A 20,347-nucleotide genomic window follows, 5' to 3' on the forward strand; every position below is an offset into this window, starting at 1 on the left:
GGGGAGAAGGAAGGAGCTGGGGTCAGCCTGGACAAGGGACTAAGGAGCCATGAGACCTGAGCAGGCTTGTGTGGACTACCCCATGGCACCTTCAGGAAGAGCTGACTGTCCTAACCTCCAGGGGAGAAGGGCTCAGGCAAACCCAAATGGACATCTCAGCAAAGTCCCATGAGTGGAGCCTATCGCAGCAGAAAGAGCCCCAGCTGGTGAGTGGCAGTGGGTCTGACTGGCCCTTCAGGGTGCCAGAAGCAGGGCCCACCAGAGGGCGTCTAGGAATGTGCAGAAGAGGATCACCTCTCTAGCCACTGCTTGAGCTCAGAGCTGGGCTTCAGAACCCAAGAGAAGCTGGAGGTAGGAGGCTGGCTGGGGTTGACATGTCCACCTTGGTGTCTCTCCTTGAGTCTCAGCTAGTACTTTCTGCCTCTACTTGGCTTTCTGACTTGGTCTTCTTTTGTGTCTCTTCGCCCTTCTGACAGGTGACAATCCTGCTGTACCTGGCAGAAGTGATGGTTCGGCTGACTTGGCACCAGGCCATGGATCCTGACAACCACTGCATCCCCTACCTTACAGGGCTGGGGGACCTGCTCGGTACTAGCCTCCTGGCACTCTGCTTTTTCACTGACTGGCTACTGAAGAGCAAAGCAGAGCTGGGTGACATCTCAGAACTGGCATCTGGACCTCCCTAACTGGGCCCTGCTGGTCCCATTTGCTCATTAGAATTTCCTCTCACATCAGTGAGGTACAGAATTCAGTTTCTCCCTTCCCAGGTCCTTGGGATGGTTGACCCCTGCCTCTGCAGTAGCCTTTTGTGAGTCTGCTAAGGTAGCTCTCACACACCTCGGCTCTGGGGTTGATACCTGAGCCCGCAATAGAGCCCTGAAATCGAGAGCACAGCTTGAGTGTGTGAATATGATGTGTGCACATGCTTAATGAACGTGTTTGAGTGTGCACGCGTTTGTGGAAAGGAGGATAGTCTGGCCTGAGAAGCTAAAGAAGAGGCATGTCCAGTATGCTTTGCAGGATGTGTTTGCTCCTTTCCATTCCCATGCAACCCAGATTGGGGTGGAGCAGGAAGGAGCTCCTTTCTGTTCCCAAGCCTCAGGACTCTTGAGCTGTGGCTTACTTGCTGGTTCAAGCTCCGTGGGCCACGCTGCTGCTGTGCCAAGAAGGTGTACAGCCTCCTCAGGATGGGGCCTTGTACAACCCTTCATCTGTGCTAAACATTTGTGTCCTAGCTGTCTTTTTATTTTCCTTTTTGTTTGTTAGCAAAAACCTCTATTTAGATTTCAGTAATCAGAGAAGTGTAAAATAAAACATTATATTGTACTTGACTTTTTATGTCTTTAAAGATAGTTAATGCAACCCTGAGGCTTGGGGTCTATAAATAACAAAAGCATCTGGCACTTCTCTAGTTCAGTTTTTCTCAAAGTGGTCTTCAGCCTAGAAACATCATTGTCACCGCAAAACTTGTTAGAAGTGCAAATTATTATCCCTCAGCCCCAGGCCTGACCAGCCAAATCAGCATCTCTTGGGGGTAGAGCCAGCTATATGGGTTCCACAAGCCCTCCAGGTTTCTCATGCACACCCATGTTTGAGAACTACTACTCGAGAACATCATCTTTAAAAAATGTATGATCGTTTCCTGTCTCTTACTCGCTCATCAGGACAATTGTAGCCGTGCTTGGGCCTGAGGATTATTATCTTCATGTGGTAAAACAGACATCTCTTCATTTATTCAACAAATGTTGACTTGTTATCAATGTTCTAGAAGGAAAGACATGGTGTATTAACTGGAATAATTGAGGAGAGTTTAAGGAAGGCACAGTTTATAGGTGCATGGGGACTAGAAGAAGGGGTGAAGCATCCTGGGGCCAAGCACTACCAGATATTCACCTGTCCTGGAGAATAGTTGGGATTGTGGTTGCCTGAGATGCATGGGGATCTGTAATAAAGAGACACAGCTACATCAGCTTGTGGCCTGGCAGAGAAAGCCAGGGAAATAAATATCCCAATCTCATTCTCTGTCCACCCTTTTATCTCCTGCCAGTGTCTCCCATTGGCCATACCCAACCAGAAGTTCAATGACTGGGGAGCCATCTGACAATCCACAGAGGTTTCAGCCTCCTGGGGCACAGAGCCAGGGAGGCTGGGGATAGATCTGGAGAGGCAACTGGAGAATATTCAGCACAACTATGTGCCAAGCTCCAGGCTAGATACTGGGGACACACTTGTGGGCAAAGAACTCATCATCCCTGGTTCAAGTCCCTACTGGGAGAGACAGTCATCAACATCACACAAGTATTGAAAGTCCAGCTCTGATAAGTCCTACAAAAGACAAGCATGTGATGCTATTGAAGCATATAATGACAGCTAAGATCTATCAAGCACCTTCTGTGTGTCTGGTTGTGTTCTAAGCATTTGACGTGTAAACTGTGATAACCTCACAATAACTGATGCAGTACATACCACTCCCATTTGTAGATGACTGCAGCATTGTAAGGCTTCTTAACATTACCAAGGCCCTATGGCTAGTGAGTAGTGGACTGAGGATTTGAACAGACATTTGGGCTCAGACCCAAGCGATGTGTGTGCTAAAGAGGTTTGACCAACACAGTGTTACAAGATACTTGAGGTGTTGCTTTTCCAGCCAGAAACCTCTGTGGCCAGTGGTGCCTTTGCCTGAGTTTTGCTCAAGCCCGCTGGGCGTGTTCTATCCACTCAGACTGGCAGGCTGCACTCAGCTCACACTACCAGCCTGGGATCCCACACCTGCCAGGGGTGAGCCAGGCATGGAGTAATGAGGGGTATGTGAGTGAGTGAGCATGAGGTCCAACCACTGCACACAGCCAGGCATTCCAGCTGCTGTGGTGGGGCAGGCAGCTCCAGGCACTGGCACAGGCGCTGGCTCCATGCAAGGCTGCAACTGGATCAGATGTACAACAAGCAGCTTCCACTGCGGTCACCCACATCTGGACAAGGGGAACATGGTGGCGCCCAGAAGCTTGGAGACACCAGGAACCGCAGAGCCCCAAAGATGGTGTCACAGCTCTGGCTTGGGGAGCTCCAAGGTCTGGGCTCCCAGAAGGGCTGCAGCTCTTCTCTCCTTCTCATCACCTGCAACATGGCAAGCAGGGGACATGTTTCAGCCCTGTTGTTATAGCTCTTTCAGTCTCGCCATTCAGCCTGTCCTGAGTTCTTGTCCTGCCTTCAGGAGGAATGAGGTATGCAGACAACTGAAGGGTGAGCAAGACAGAGGGGAGCTTCACCAAGTGACAGTACAGCTCTCAGGAGACCCAGAGTGGGTAGCTGTTTTCCACAGGCAGGTCGTACCAACAAGTGTGAGTCTGGCTGAGTCCAGGGTTTTTAATGGGCACAGAAGGGAGGAAGTGCATGCTGATTGGTCCATGAGTGGCCACAGGTGGGGCTGGAAAAAGCACCATAAGTTTTCACTCCAGGCTGCGAACTCCACCATGAACTGGCACCTGGCCCCCAGGCTTCAGGCCATTCCTGGATCGAAGTGGGGGTTTCAACAGGGCACCGCCCCTTTCTGCCCAGGAACCTGTCTGCCTCCTGCTACCGACATGCTGTCCATGGTGCCCAGGCTGTTTGTGTCAAAGGGCACCCGCAGGCCTGTGCCAAGCTGCCCCTAACCACCTCCCAGCCTCCCTCCCAAAGGAGGGGACCCAAAGTCGGCACCCAAAGTCCAGAAAGGGCTGAGGCAGTGGTGGGGCGGGCATGTCAGCGCCGCCCTGAGTGCACACAAATTCAGCTGGGTCCCGACAGCATCTAGGCTTGGCTTCCATTTTATTCTGAAATTATAGTAGGTGCCAGGAGCAGTGAGAGGCCATGGAGTGGGAGCAGGCAATTCTGAGCCTAAAGGGGCAGGGGGGCTTCTGGGGCCCTGAGAGCACAGGGATGCCTGGGTCCGCAGCCACGGCTGGGTGGCTGCAGCGGTGTCCAGGAGCGCAGGGCTCCTGCCCCACCAATTCAGTAGGGTATGGGGCCCTCGCCTGTTCCTGGCTCCTGCCGGCCCCATGGAGTGTGCAAACCCAGCCATGTCTCCCCCACTGCAGCTGGCATATTCACATCCACTGTTCCAGATGGGCCGCCTCTGCCATCAGTCCCCCTCTGAAGAGGTACATCTGCCATTAGGATAGGGACGATGACTGTTAACTGCTTCATGCTGACAAAGGGCACTGTTTTGGGAAAAGTCGCAGTCAGAGATTCTCTCAGAGGCCTATCTAGGGTCCCAGTTAAATAGAGCCATTGTCCCAGGCTCCCTTTGAATGACCATTTGGACTTTGATGGCCTGAAAGTGAGAAGAGACAAACCAGGTTATTAGAAGACATGGATCCAAATGAAACGAGGGACATTTCAAAGGTAGGGACAGCTCAGAAATCCTGAGGCTGCCAACATGCCCAGATAACTGGTGGCTATAATTGTGCCTGCTAAGATTTGGGTGCGTGGGGTATGACTCCAGTTAGCTCCTTTTGTCTTACCCTCCCCAAAAAGGAAACCTCTGGGTTATGGGCATCCCATTCACCCAGATGATGATCTGGCATGATTTGCAGGATAATTGCCCAGAATTAGAATATTGATCCAGATTTTTACATTACTCATCCCTTTTGTAGCTTCTGTGCTGCAGCCAGAGTTCAAGTTCAAAGTCATAAGAATGTGGGCCTTACATGAGAGGGATGTTAATTAGAAATGAGAAGTAGATCTGTATTATTAGTGTCAAGGTGAAAACGAAAGTAAAATTCAAGCTCAGTTTCAAGGTCTAGGTCAAGTTAAAGGGTTAAGATAAGTCTAGGAAATTTCAAGCTTGAATTTCAGCCAGGAGCAATATGAGGGTTAAGGTAAAATTAAAGGCCAAGGTCTAAATCAAGTTCAAGTTCAAAATCAGAGCTACACTTGCTCTGCATGTGAAGTGGTCTAAGGGTTTACATCAAAATCAAGGAGAAATTTAAGGTACCAGTCAACTTCAAGTTTCTACATAAGGCTACATCTGGTAGATGATAGTAACAAAAGGATAGGAAGAAAGTCTTAACAGGTCAATAAAAGATCAAAATCAGTGCCAAAGTCAAAGTCAAGCTTATTTTCAACTTCGCAATTCGTGCTATATATGATCTGTTTATTGTCCAAAAACAGGATGTTAGAACCACAGCAAAGCTCAAGGTCAAGATTAGTGTCAAAGATCAAGTTCAAAATTTGTGCTAGACATGGCCTAGACATAAGATGGGAAACAGGATTTTGTTTGAGTTGAGATCAAGTCAAGGTCAACGTAAAATTTAAAGTCAGCATCAAAGGGAAGATCAACACCAATATCATACAAAAATCAAAATTGAAATAAAAATCAAGGCCAAGTTCAAGTAAATGTGAAAGGAATGTCATCTAGATGGTGGAGAATGAATGAGCAAAGAGTGTCAAGTACACAAAATTTGGTGTCACAGAAGTTAAAGGTAGATGAGAGAACAAATAAGCAAAAAGTGATTGCTGGATTACACAGTAAGTGTACGTGAGTGGAGGTTCGATAGCACATAGTAAGTTTGACAGGATTTGTTGAATGACACAGTGAGTGTGCAAAGAGTAGAAGTTGTAAGGTGCCGAATGAGTTTAATTTTTTATTATTATTATTATTATTATTATTATTATTATACTTTAAGTTCTAGGGTACATGTGCATAATGTGCAGGTTTGTTACATATGTATACATGTGCCATGTTGGTGTGCTGCACCCATTAACTCATCATTTACATTAGGTATTTCTCCTAATGCTATACCTCCTCCTGTTCCCCACCCCATGACAGGCCCCCATGTGTGATGTTCCCCACCCTGTGTTCAAGTGTTCTCATTGTTCAATTCCCACCTATGAGTGAGAACATGCGGTGTTTGGTTTTCTGTCCTTGTGATAGTTGGCTGAGAATGATGGTTTCCAGCTTCATCCATGTCCCTGAAAAGGGGTGGTGGTGCATGCCTGTAGTTGCAGCTACTAGGGAGGCTAAGGTGGGAGAATCACTTGAGCCCAGGAGGTAGAGGCTGCAGTGAGCCATGAGTGTGCCATGCACTCCAGCCTGGGTGACAGAGCAAGATCCTGTCTTAAAAATATATATAGCCATTGTGACTAGTGGGAGATAGTATCTCACAGTGGTTTTGATATGTATTTCTCTAATGATTAGTAATGTTAGGCATTTTTTCATATGCTTGTTGACCACGTGTGTGTCTTCTGAAAAGTATCTGTTCATGTCATTTGCCAATTTGCTTATTTAAATTCCTCATGGATTCCAGATATTAGACTTGTGGAATGTATACTTTGCAAATATTTTCTTCCATTCTGAAGGTTCTGTTTACTCTGTTGATAGTTTGTTTTGCTGTGCAGAAACTCTTTAGTTTAATTAGGTCCCATTTGTCAATTGCTGTTTTTGTTGCAGTTGCTTTTGGCATCTTTGTCATAAAATTTTTGCCAGGTCATATGCCCAGAATGGTATATCCTAGGTTATCTTCTAGTGTTTTATCGTTTTAGCTTCTAGAGTTAAGTCTTCAACCCCCATCTCGAATTGATTTTTGTATATGGTGTAAGAAAAGGGTCCAGTTTCAGTCTTCTGCATATGGCTAGCCAGTTGTACCAGCACCATTTATTAAATAGAGAGTCCTTTTCTTATTGCTTGTTCTTGTCAACATTGTCAAAGATCAGTTGGCAGATCCTGTCATTGTGATGTTAGCTGCTTATTTTGCAGACTTGTTTATGTGGTTGTTCTGTAGTGTCATTGGTCTATATACTTCACTGTGGTTTTGTAGTGGCTGATAATGGTCATTCCTTTCCATATTTAGTGCTTCCCTCAGGAGCTCTTCTACAGTACGTCTGGTGGTAACAAATTCAGGATTTGCTTGTCTGAAAAGGATCTTATTTCTCATTTGCTTATGAAGCTTAGTTTGGCTGAATATGAAATTCTGGGTTGAAATTTCTTTTCTATTATTATACTTTAAGTTCTGGGATACATGTGCAGAACTTGCAGGTTACATTGGTATACATGTGTGATGGCGGTTTGCTGCACCCATCAACCCATCATCTCCATTAGGTACTTCTCCTCATGCTATCCCTCCCCTAGCTCCCCACCCCTGACAGGCACCAGTGTGTGATATTCCCCTCCCTGTGTCCATGTGTTCTCATTGTTCAACTCTCACTTATGAGTGAGAACATGTGGTGTTTGGTTTTCTGTTCTTGTGTTAGTTTGCTGAGAATGATGGTTTCCAGCTTCATCCATATCCCTGCAAAGGACATGAACTCATCCCTTTTTATGGCTGCACAGTATTCCATGATGTACATGTGCCACATTTTCTTTATCCAGTCTATCACTGATAGGCATTTGGCTTGGTTCCAAGTCTTTGCTACTGTGAACAGTGCTGCAATAAACATATGTGTGCATGTGTCTTTATAGTAAAATGATTTATAATACTTTGAGTATATACCCAGTAATGATATTGCTGGGTCAAATGGTATTTCTGGTTCTAGATCCTTGAGGAATCACCACACTGTCTTCCACAATGGTTGAACTAATTTACACTCCCACCAACAGTGTAAAAGTGTTCCTATTTCTCCACATCCTCTCCAGCATCTGTTGTTTCCTGACTTTTTAATGATTGCTATTCTAACTGGCGTGAGATGGTATCTCACTATGGTTTTGGTTTGCATTACTCTAATGACCAATGATGATGAGCTTTTTTTCATATGTTTGTTGGCCACATAAATGTCTTCTTTTGAGAAATATCTGTTGATATCCTTTGCCCACTTTTTCATGGGGTTGGTTTTTTGTTTTTGTTTTTTTTTTTTTTGTAAATTTGTTTACATTCTTTGTAGATTCTGGATATTAGCCCTTTGTCAGATGGACAGATTGCAAAAATATTCTTCCATTCTGTAGGCTGCCTGTTGACTCTGATGATAGTTCCTTTTGCTGTGTGGAAGCTCTTTAGTTTAATTAGATCCCATTTGTCTATTTTGGCTTTTGTTGCCATTGCTTTTGGTGTTTTAGACATGAAGTCCTTGCCCATGCATATGTCCTGAATGGTATTGCCTAGGTTTTCTTCTAGGGTTTTTATGGTTTTAGGTCTTAGGTTTAAGTCTTTAATCCATCTTGAGTTAATTTTTGTTTAAGGTGTAAGGAAAGGGTCTAGTTTCAGTTTTCTGCATATGGCTAGCCAGTTTTCCCAACACCATTTATTAAATAGGGTATCCTTTCCCCATTGCTTTTGTCAGGGTTGTCAAAGATCAGATGGTTGTAGATGCGTGGCATTATTTCTGAGGCTTCTGTTCTGTTCCATTGGTCTATATACCTGTTTTAGTACCAGTACCATGCTGTTTTGGTTATTGTGGCCTTGTAGTATAGTTTGTAGTCAGGTAGCATGATGCCTCCAGATTTGTTCTTTTTGCTTAGGATTGTCTTGGCTATACAGGCCGGTTTTTGGTTCCATATGAATTTAAAGAAGTTTTTTCTAATTCTGTGAAAAAAGTCAATGGTTGCTTGATGAGGACAGCATTAAATTTATAAATTACTTTGGGCAGTGTGGCCATTTGCACTATATTGATTCTTCCTATCCATGAGCATGGGATGTTCTTCCATTTGTGTCCTCTCTTATTTCCTTGAGCAGTGGTCTGTAGTTCTCCTTGAAAAAGTCCTTCACAGCCCTTGTATGTTGTATTCCTAGGTATTTTATTCCCTTTGTAGCAGTTGTGAATGGGAGTTCATTCATGATTTGGCCCTCTGTCTGTTTTTGGTGTATAGGAATGCTTGTGGTTTTTGCACATTGACTTTGTACCCTGAGACTTTGCTGAAGTTGCTTATCAGCTTAAGGAGATTTTGGGCTGAGACGATGGGGTTTTCTAAATATACAATCATGTCATCTGCAAACTTCCTCTCTTTCTGTTTGAATACACTTCATTTCTTTCTCTTCCCTGATTGCCCTGGCCAGAACTTCCAATACTATGTTGAAAAGGAGTGGTGAGAGAGGGCATCCTCGTCTTGTGCCAGTTTTCAAAGGGAATGCTTCCAGCTTTTGCCTATTCAGTATGATATTGGCTGTGGGTTTGTCATAAATAGGTCTTATTATTTTGAGATATGTTCCCCATCAATACCTAGTTTATTGAGAGTTTTTAGCATGAAGTGGTGTTGAATTTTATCAAAAGACTTTTCTGCATCTATTGAGATAATCATGTGGTTTTTGTCATTGGTTCTTTTATGTGATGGATTACATTTATTGATTTGCATATGTTGAACCATCCTTGCATCCCAAGGATGAAGCCAACTTGATAGTAGTGTATACGTTTTTTGATGTGCTGCTGGATTCAGTTTGCCAGTATTTTACTGAGGATTTTCGCAGTGATATTCATCAGGGATATTGGCGTGAAATTTTCTTTTTTTGTTGTGTCTCTGCCAGATTTTGGTGTCAGGATGATGCTGGCCTTATAAAATGAGTTAGGGAGGAGTCCCTCTTTTTCTATTATTTGGAATAGTTTCAGAAGAAATGATGCCAGCTCCTCTTTGTGCCTCTGGTAGAATTCAGCTGTGAATCTGTCTGATCCTGGGCCTTTTTTTTTTTTTTTTTTTGGTTGGTACGCTATTAATTACTGCCTCAATTTTAAAACTTGTTATTGGTCTATTCAGGAATTCAACTTCTTCCTGGTTTAGTCTTGGGAGGGTGTATGTGTCCAGGAATTTATCCATTTCCTCTAGACTTTCTAGTTTATTTGCATAGAGGTGTTTATAATATTCTCTGATGGTAGTTTGTATTTCTGTGGGATCAGTGGTGATATCCCCTTTATCATTTTTTATTGTGTCTACTTGATTCTTCCCTCTTTTCTTCCTTATTGGTTGGCTAGCGGTCTATCTATTTTGTTGATCTTTTCAAAAAAAAAGCTCCTGGATTCATTTTTTAAAGGGTTTTTTGTCTATCTCCTTCAATTCTGCTCTGATCTTAGTTATTTCTTGTCTTCTGCTAGCTTCTGAATTTGTTTGCTCTTGTTCCTCTAGTTCTTTTAATTGTGATGTTAGGGTGTCGATTTTAGATCTTTCCTGCTTTCTCCTGTGGGCATTTAGTGCTACAAATTTCTCTCTAAACACTGCTTTAGCTGTGTCCCAGAGATTCTGGTATGTTGTGACTTTGTTCTCAGTGGTTTCAAAGAACTTCTTTATTTCTGCCTTAATTTCATTATTTCCTAGTAGTCATTCAGGAGCAGGTTGTTCAGTTTCCATGTAGTTGTGTCATTTTGAGTGAGTTTCTTAATCCTGAGTTCTAATTTGATTGCACTGTGGTCTGAGAGACTGTTTGTTATGATTTCCATTCCTTTGCATTTGCTGAGGAGTGTTTTACTTCCAATTATGTGGTCAATTTTAGAATTAGTGTGATGAGGTGCTGAGAAGAATGTATATTCTGTTGACTTGGGATGGAGAGTTCTGTATATGTCTATTAGGTCTGCTTGGTCCAGCACTGAGTTCAAGTCCTGAATATCCTCGTTAATTTTCTGTCTCATTGATCTGTCTAATATTGACAGTGGGGTGTTAAAGTCTCCCACTATTATTGTGTGGGAGTCTAAGTCCCTTTGTAGGTCTCTAAGAACTTGCTTTATGAATCTGGGTGCTCCTGTATTGGGTGTATATATATTTAGGATAGTTAGCTCTTCTTGTTGCATTGATTCCTTTATCATTATGTAATGCCCTTCTTTGTCTTTTTTGATTTTTGTTGGTTTAAAGTCTGTTTTATCAGAAACTATGATTGCAACCCCTGCTTTTTTTTTTTTTCTTTCCATTTGCTTGGTAAATATTCCTCTATCCCTTTATTTTGAGCCTATGTGTGTCTTTGCACGTGAGATGGGTCTCCCGAATACAACATACCAATAGGTCTTGACTGTTTTTCCAATTTGCCAGTTTGTGTCTTTTAACTGGGGCATTTAGCCCATTTACATTTAAAGTTAATATTGTTATGTGTGAATTTGATCCTGTCATTATGATGCTAGCTGGTTATTTTGGTCATTAGTTGATGCAGTTTCTTCATAGTGTTGACAGTCTTTACAATTTGGTATGTTTTTGCAGTGGCTGGTACCTGTTGTTCCTTACCATGTTTAGTGCTTCCTTCAGGAGCTCTTGTAGGGCAGGCCTGGTGGTGACAAAAACTCTCAGCATTTGCTTGTCTGTAAAGGATTTTATTTCTCCTTCATTTATGAAGCTTAGTTTGGCTGAATATGAAATTCTGGGTTGAAAATTCTTTAAGAATGTTGAATATTGGCCCCCACTCTCTTCTGGCTTATAGGGTTCCCACAGAGAGATCTGCTGTTAGTCCGATAGGCTTCCCATTGTGGGTAACCTGACCTTTCTCTCTGGCTGCCCTTAACATTTTTTTCCTTCATTTCAACCTTGGTGAATCTGACAATTATGTGTCTTGGGGTTGCTCTTCTCAAGGGGTATCTTTGTGGTGTTCTCTGTATTTCCTGAAATTGAATGTTGGCCTGTCTTGCTAGGTGGGGAAGTTCTCCTAGATAATATACTGAAGAGTATTTTCCAGCTTGGTTCCATTCTCCCCATCACTTTCAGGTACATCAATCAAATGTAGATTTGGTCTTTTCACATAGTCCCATATTTCTTGGAGGCTTTGTTTGTTCCTTTTTATTCTTTTTTCTCTAATCTTGTCTTCTTGCTTTATTTCATTAAGTTGATCTTCAATCTCTGATATCCTTTCTTCTGCTTGATCGATTCGGCTACTGATACTTGTGTATGCTTCAAGAAGTTCTCGTGCTGTTTTTCAGCTCCATCAGGTCACTTATGTTCTTCTCTAAACTGGTTATTCTAGTTAGCAATTTGTCTAACCCTTTTTCAAGGTTCTTAGCTTCCTTGCACTGGGTTAGAACATGGTCCTTTAGCTTGGAGAGTTTGTTATTACCCATCTTCTGAAGCCTATTTCTGTCAGTTCATCAAACTCATTCTCCATCCAGTTTTGTTCCCTTGCTGGTGAGGAGTTGTGATCCTTTGGAGGAGAAGAGGCGTTCTGGTTTTTGGTATTTTCAGCCTTTTTGCACTGGTTTCTCGCCATCTTTGTGGATTTATCTACCTTTGGTCTTTGATGTTGGTGACCTTTGGATGGGGTCTCTGAGTGGATGTGCTCTTCCTTTTTATTAGTTTTCCTTCTAACAGGCCTCTCTGCTGCAGGTCTGCCGGAGATTGCTGGAGGTCCACTCCAGACCCTGTTTGCCTGGGTATCAGCAGAGGCTGCAGAACAGCAAATATTGCTGCCTGTTCTTTCCTCTGGAAGCTTCGTCCCAGAGAGGCACCTGCCAGATGCCAGCCAGAGCTTTCCTGTATGAGGTGTCTGTCAGCCCCTACTGGGAGGTATCTCCCAGTCAGGATACATGGGGGTCAGGGACCCACTTGAGGAGGCAGTATGACCCTTAGCAGAACTCAAACGTTGTGCTGGGAGATCCACTGCTCTCTTCAGAGCCATCAGGCAGAAATATTTAAGTCGGCTGAAGCTGTGCCCATAGCCGCGCCTTTCCCCAGGTGCTCTGGCCCAGAGAGATGGGAGTTTTATCTAAAAGTCCCTGACTGGGGCTGCTGTCTTTTTTCAGAGATGCCCTGCCCAGAGAGGACAAATCTGGCAGTCTGGCCACAGCAACCTTGCTCAGCTGCAGTGGGCTCTGCCCAGTTCAAACTTCCCAGTGGCTTTGTTTACACTGTGAGGATAAAACCACCTACTCAAGCCTCAGCAATGGCAGATGCCCCTTCCCCCACCAAGTTCGAGTGTCCCAGGTTGATCTCTGACTGCTGCTGGGCTGGCAGCGAGAATTTCAAGCCAGTGGATCTTAGTTTGCTGGGCTCCGTGGGGATGGGACTGCTGAGCCAGACCACTTGGCTCCCTGGCTTCAGCCGCCTTTCCAGGGGAGTGAATGGTTGTCTCACTGGCATTCCAGGCACCACTGGGGTATGGGAAAACAAAAAACAAAAAACAAAAAAACCTCAAGCAGCTATTTTGGTGTCTGCCCAAACGGCCACCCAGTTTTGTGCTTGAAACCCAGGGCCCTGGTGGAGTAGGCACTGGAGGGAATCTCTGGTCTGCAGGTCGCAAAGACCGTTAGGGAAAGTGCAGTATCTGGGCCAGAGTGCACGGTTCCTCAGGTTCAGTCCCTCACGGCTTCCCTTGGGTAAGGGAGAAAATTCCCCGACCCCTGGCACTTCCAGGGTGAGGCAACACCCCACCCTGCTTTGGCTTACCCTCCACGGGTAAGGGACATGGGCAAGGGACATGGGCTGCACCCACTGTCCAACCAGTCCCAGTGAGATGAACCGGGTACCTCAGTTGGAAATGCAGACATCACCTACCTTCTGCATCGATCTCGCTGGGAGCTGCAGACTCGAGCAGTTCCTGTTCAGCCATCTTGCCAGCAATCTGATATCATTTTTTTCTTTTATTCATCTTCTCAAACTGAAACTCTGTACCCATCAAACAATACCTTTCCATCCCCTCTTCCCCCCGACCCTAGCAACTACCATCCTAGCTTCTATGAATTTGACTACTCTAGAAACTTTATGTAACTGGAATCATACAATATTCATCCTTTTGTAATTGGCTTATTTCCCTTAGCATAATGTCTTCAAGCTTCATCTATATTGTAGCATGTGTCGAAATGTTTCTTCCTCTTTGAAGCCAAATAACATTCCATTGTATGTATGTACCATATTTTTCACTGTTTTAATTAATGTGATATATCCTAAAAATCCACAATTATAATTTAATTCATATATTAAGTTTATTTTATGCACAATGTCAAGCAAACAACAAATATATTTGTTCCTTAAGGGGAACAATTTAAGGTGAAAAGGAAATTGAGATACTATTTTATACCAGAAGTAACTGCTATACTAAGTTCAGACTATATTAATCCCCTAAACATGTTCTGTAGTCCCAAATTCTTTGAAACATACAAATTAATTCAAGATACAGAACAGAGTTCTTAACTCTGGTTCCTTTTGTGTACATTATTTAGAATGCCTGATTAGACCAGCAAATGAAAACTCTACCCTTTCTCTTTATCTACATCTCATTGTCTTAATCTTTCTTTTCAGACTTACATAGCACTGTTGTTTTCTTAATTTTTTTTTTGTTTGTTTTAAAAGTGACATAATGGATTACCTTTTTTGTAGAAAAACAGGAAAAAATAGGCATTTGCTTTTACCTGCATCCCATATCTTGGGAGTTACACCAGAAACAGTTAATCATGGTTGCCTCTGGGGAGAGAAACTGAGTATCTGGGGGACAGAGCAAGAAGGGACACTTCCATGGTATACTATTTTATATCTTAGTAACTTTATATCAGATAAATATAATCTCTATTAATAGAGATTTTAAATAGACATGAGTTAAAGTCCCTGATTACCCCCTAGTTCCACCCTCCAGATGTAGTCACTGTTGGCAGTTTCATTTATAATTTCTCTTGACATATTTATATATTTCATCTCAAGATAGCTTTGAGCAGTAACTACCAAACTTTCTGCAGTTAATGGCATTCTATTATATGCTTGAATATGTGCTCCATCCTTCTAAGAATGTCACTGAGAATATATTTTTTTAAAATTGGGTTGGTAAAGAGTTATACTTCTTGAGATAACTTAGAATATGATGGAGGGTCATGAAGCCAGCAGTGAGAACCAACAATGTAGGAAATAAGACCTTGTGTGACATCACTCCACTGGTCTCTGCATCACACTATCAAGGTCTTTCCCTTTGGTATATCTATGTCGATGTCCTGGCTGGAATTATAATACAAAATCCAAGCCATGACACTATAATACTACAACCTGGATCAAGTCCAAAAACAACTACCACTATTATTCTTTCAAAAAAAAAATTTTGTTTTTTGAGACAGAGTTTCACTCTTTTTTTTGCCCAGGCTGGAGTGCAGTGGTGCAATCTCGGCTCACTGCAACCTCCACCTCCCAGGTTCAAGCAATTCTCCTGCCTCAGCCTCCCGAGTAGCTGGGATTACGCATGCACCACCACGCCTGGCTAATTTTGTATTTTTTAGTAGAGACAGGATGTCTCCATGTTGGCCAGGCTGGTTTTGAACTCCTGACCTCAGGTGATCTGCCTGCCTTGACCTCACAAAGTTGCTGGGATTACAGGCATGAGCCAACTGTGCCCAGCCAAAAAAAAAAAAAAATTTAAGTACATGTCTGAGGTACATGTCTGACATAACTGTAAAATTATATATGATGTTTCTCCAAAAAATATACACAAGGCTATATTATAGAAAATCTGGTAAAGACAATTACCCATGATAAAAGCACCTTGAAACAGTAGCTATCATATTGGAACAATTCCTTTCCTTTTTTTTTTTTTTTTTTTTGTAGTTTCTACTATGAAATAATAGTACAAAGAAGTCCTGTATATGCTTCACTCAGATTCTGTGACCCTTGACATTTTCCATTTTCCATGCTCTCTCTCAATATATCTCAAAGCATTACTTTTTGCCTGAACCATTAGAGTTAAGTTGCAGATATAATATTCCTTTACTCCTAAATATTTCCTAAAAACAAGGCCATTCTCTAATATAACCACAGTATAATTATCAAAACCAGGAAATTAACATTGATACAGAATTATGACCTAATGTTTAGACCTTATTTGCATGTTGCCAATTATCCCAATACTGTCCTTTGCAAAAAAAAAAACAAAAAAGAAAATCCCTCTGGGTCATGCCAAATCCAAGATCACATGTTGCATTAAACTGTCATAGCTCTTTAGTCTCCTTTAAGCTATAACAGTTCTTCAGGCTGTCATTCATTGTCTGCTATAACCTTGACATATTTAAAGAGGCTAGGCCAGTTATTTTGTACAATGTCCCTCTGGACATTTAGATTTGTCTGATGTTTACCTATTAGACACAGGTCATGCATTTTTGGCAGGAATCCACAAAAGAGATGTTATTCTCAATACAATCAATAGACATATGTCAGTTTGTCCCATTACTGATGATGTAAACTTTATTACTTAAGATGGTGTCTGCCAGGTTTTTTTATTGTAAAGTTTCTACTCTTATCTTTGTAATTGTTAAGCATTTTGTGAAGAGATACTTTGAGATTATATAGATATCCCCATCATCAAACTTTCACCCCATAGTTTTAGCATCCATTGATGATTCTTGGCTGAATCGTTTGACAAATAGTGATTTTCTAACTACGTAATTCCTTCTACATTTATTAGTGGGCATTCAACTTTAGGGAAGCACTTTTTCTTTCTTCCGTGTTAGTGGGGACTCACTGATTCCTATTTTCTTCAGTGGGTTATGATCCCCTATTATCACTTTATTTTGATGCTCAAATTGTCTCAGATTTGGTCACTGGGAGCCCCCTGAGGTTGACTCCTATATCATTTTAACATGCCCCCATCACTTTTTGAGCTGTTCCTTACTTTCTACAAGGTGCTCCCAGGTCATCTTTTTATTTTTATTTTTATAATTGCCACAAGGGTATTTAAAATGAGATCCACCTTCTTAACAAAATGTAATATTAACTATAGACATGATATTGTACAGCAGATCTCAAGAATTTCTTCATCTCACATAAATGTAACTTTATACTCGCTGAATAGCAACGCCATCTCTCTCTTCTAATGGCCACTGGCAACCACCATTCTATTCTGTTTCTATGAGTTTAAACTATTTTAGATACTTTATATAAGTAAAATCATGCAGTATTTGTCCTTCTGTGACTAGCTTATTTCACTTTGTATGTCTTCAAGGTTCATGTCTGTTATTGCATATGACAGCTATTTCCTTCTTTTTAAAAGTTGAATAATAGTCCATTGTATGTATATACCATATTTTATCTATTCATCTGTAGATAGACATTTGCATTGTTCCCCCATCTTGGCTATTGTGAATAGTGCTGCAATGAACACAAGAGTGCAAATATCTCTTCTATATACTGATTTCAATTCTTTAGGATAAATTCCCAGAAGTAGAATTGCTGGGTGATATAGTTCTATTTTTAATTTGGTGAGGAATCTCCATATTGTTTTCCATAGCGGCTATACCATTTTACATTCCCACTGACAGTGTACAAGGGTTCCAATTCTTCCAAATCCTTGCCAACACTTGTTTTTGTTTTTTTAATAAGTCATCCTAACAGATGTTAGGTGATAGCTCATTGTGGTTTTAATTTGCATTTCCTTGATGATTAGTGATGTTGAGCATCTTTTTATATACCTGTTGGTCATCTGCACATCTTCTTTGGAAAAATGTCTATTCAAATCCTTTTTTCATTTTTTAACCAGGTCATCTGTTGTTCTGCTTTTGAATTATAGAAATTCCTTATATGTATTTTGGATATTAATTATTTATCAGACACATGGCTTGGAAATATTTTCTCCCATTCTGTAGATTGCCTTTTCACTCCATCAATCATTTCCTGTGCTGTGCAGAAGCTTTTTAGTTTGATGTATCCACGGTCTTCTTATAATACTCCTGCTCAGCCCTGGGGTTGGTCAGTTCTCCAAGACACCATGACTCCTTGGTGGACAGTGGTACTTGGAAACCAAGATCTAGGTACTAGATGTGTTCTTTGTTATTGGGGCTTCCAATCTTTTTTCATATGCATTTTTTACTTAGTCATACTAACTACATATTTGCAATTTTGAATCTTGTGTTTTCTACTTTTAAATCTTTTTCATATTAATACTCAAAAATTTTTAATGGTTGTATAATATTTCTTTCAGTGGAAGTAATATATGGTCTTGGTTTGCTTCATATTTTTCGTAAGTAAAAAAACCTGGAATAAGCCTTTCTATCTCTTGAAAATAGCCTTTTCATATTTAGGATTAAAAGGAAAATTATTTGGTGAAAGGTTATTGGCAATTTAATACAAACTGCAAAGCTGCTCTCCAAAAGAAGTGTCCTAATTACAATACAGGAGAATCAGTTTGCTTTATTTTACACTTACTTCTACTGAGTTATTATCATTGAACTTTTAATTTTGCTATTTGAGAAACATACAAGCATTTCTTAGTAGTCATATCTCCTACCAACAAGTACAAGATAAAACTGCCTTTGTAGAATGACTTAGAGTGTGCTAAGGTCTTTCATTTCCACTTTATCCATACCCTGTGCGTAGTCATTATTTCTGTAAGGTGGGAACCTAAACTTCAGAAAAGTGGTTTGTTCAAAGTCATATATCTACTAGGTAAACTGTTTAAAATAAGAATGGACCCTGGCATCAGCTTTGTGAATCTGAATCTTGATTCCACAGCTGTGTAACCGTTAGGAAGTTATTTGAACCCTCCAGCCCTCCATTTCCTCACGTATAAAAGAGGGATAATGGTACCTACTTCATAAGGAAGTAGGTACCACAACTGACTATGAAATGAGTTGTTCTATGTAATACATAAAAGCACTTACAGTAGTATCTACCACATAAGTGCTATCTAAATGTTAGCTGCTGTTATTATTAAGATGGTGGCAAACTACGTGTTTTTAAGGGAAGTAAATTTTGTTGCATGTCTACGCCAACTGTGTGATCGATGTTTTTACCGAGTTCTCTCATTTAACCTTCCCAACTCTTTGGGACAGAATTTTATGCTTATTTCTGCCTATTTTGCAGCTAAGGAATAGGAAGTTCCGAGAAGTAAAACGTAGTGGAATCTCAATCTGCAAGTAACTGAAGCTAGGAGAGCTTAAGTCACTCGACCCAACGGCGAACGATGGGACTCGAACCCGGGTCTCATCCCAAAGCCGGAGCTCTAGAGGGCTACGACTATTTAAACAGAAACACATCTAGAGACCAAGCGGCTGTGTTACGACGGGAAGATCAGGTGTTCCCCGCACCTCTGTCCCAGCACTTAAATGTCGCCGCATGCTCTCTTTTTTCGAGCAGAGTTTTACAAGTCCCTGGCCCGAAAACCCCTCTGTCCCTCTCCATCCCCACAGTGGACTCCTCAGGTCCTCAGGTCCTCAGCCCTCACCTGGCCCGGTCGAGATCCGGATCTGACCATCTCTGGCAGCCTCAGAGAAGCCAAGACCGAAGGAAGTGAAGCCTCACGGTAAAAAGAATTAACCGCAGTGGGCTCCCGGACCTTCTTGGAGCGTCCCCCGAGCTTCCGCTTCCGGAAAGGATCCCGCCGAACGCCGCGCTTCAGTCTCCGAGGCGCCTCCACTCTCTTACTCCTGCTCCAGGCCCAGCGCCTTGGGCGTGCACATTCGATCCCTCCCGACTTCCCGGCTCGTCACCCACTGGCAGCAGGTGGGAGAAGCCAATAGACGGCGAACGGGGCGGGGCCGAGGCATGGCTGGGGCGGGGCCGGGGCGGAGACCGGTCGGAACCGCGAAGAAAAGAGTTAAGCGGTGCGGTTCCGCGGCCTGCGTTGGGGGAAATGGGGACAAGGACCCTCGAGCACCAGAGCAGGGGACAGGGATAGGAGGTGGATAGGTTTCAGAAGGAATTGCGCGCAACTTTTTGGGTTTTCGCTCTTTATTTTTAGTTTGGCATCTTGTGTGCCTTTTTGGATGATTTTGTTCTTTATCTATAAAAATAAGACCTCCGGGTTGTTATCTTTGCGTAAGTGTGATGGCAATTTCAGAATTATTCCCTGTGGCCACTGATCTCAGATGTTCGTTAGTTGGGATTTAGGGTTTACTTCCATGCGTACTTGTCTCCTCTTGTGTTGAGGTAATTACTTTTGATGAAGAATGACACAGCATTCTTAATATTGGCATGTGCACTCAGTTTAATGAGGATTTTAGATATTGGTTTTTAAGGCATTGGGTTTTGGGTTAATAATTTAAATCAAGTTGAAGAGAGATAATTCAGTTTATTACATTTCAACTGTCACCCAGGCTGAAGTGCAGTGGTGCCATCTCGGCTCACTGCAACCTTCGCCTCCCGGGTTCCAGCGATTCTCCTGCCTCAGCCTCCTGAGTAGCTGGGATTACAGATGTGCGCCACCACATGCAGCTAATTTTTGTGTTTTTAGTAAAGATGGGGTTTCACCATGTTGGCCAGGCTGGTCTTGAACTCCTGACCTCAGGTGATCCGCCAGCCTTGGCCTCCCAAAGTGCTGGGATTACAGGCATGAGCCACCACGCCCAACCTCATTGCTTTTTAATGGAGAAAAGAGCTACCCTTTAAAAGTCTGTTACCATTAATGTCAAAGCCCAGGAACTAAAATATGTCCACCAAAATATCACACACTTAAATCCTGAGTGATTTTAGGAAACTTGAGTATTTCACAGATTTAGTTTTGAATTAGATCAAACTGTGAAAACTTCTCCTTTCCTTCCCCAGCCCTCTCATAACTTCATAACTTTCTAACATATTCAC

At 42.3% G+C, this 20,347-nt stretch overlaps 1 protein-coding gene and 1 long non-coding RNA gene across 6 annotated transcripts in view; both read left to right on the forward strand.

Annotated features, from left to right (window-relative positions):
- LOC105470241 (solute carrier family 41 member 3) overlaps positions 1 to 1,331 on the forward strand; it is a 78,597-nt gene extending 77,266 nt beyond the window's left edge. For all 5 annotated transcript variants that reach the window (XM_071092322.1, XM_011722036.3, XM_071092323.1 and 2 more), the window contains one exon: positions 477 to 1,331. In XM_071092322.1, the coding sequence (XP_070948423.1) occupies positions 477 to 686 (210 nt within the window). In that variant the 3' untranslated portion in view covers positions 687 to 1,331. The remainder of the gene's footprint in view (positions 1 to 476) is intronic.
- A 17,813-nt stretch (positions 1,332 to 19,144) lies between these two features.
- The window catches only part of LOC105470244 (uncharacterized), a 138,902-nt gene continuing 137,699 nt past the window's right edge, over positions 19,145 to 20,347 (forward strand). The window contains exon 1 of the long non-coding RNA XR_011620297.1: positions 19,145 to 19,270. This is a non-coding gene — a long non-coding RNA (uncharacterized lncRNA). The remainder of the gene's footprint in view (positions 19,271 to 20,347) is intronic.

Source organism: Macaca nemestrina, chromosome 2, assembly GCF_043159975.1.
Source record: "Macaca nemestrina isolate mMacNem1 chromosome 2, mMacNem.hap1, whole genome shotgun sequence".
Lineage (NCBI taxonomy): Eukaryota > Metazoa > Chordata > Mammalia > Primates > Cercopithecidae > Macaca > Macaca nemestrina.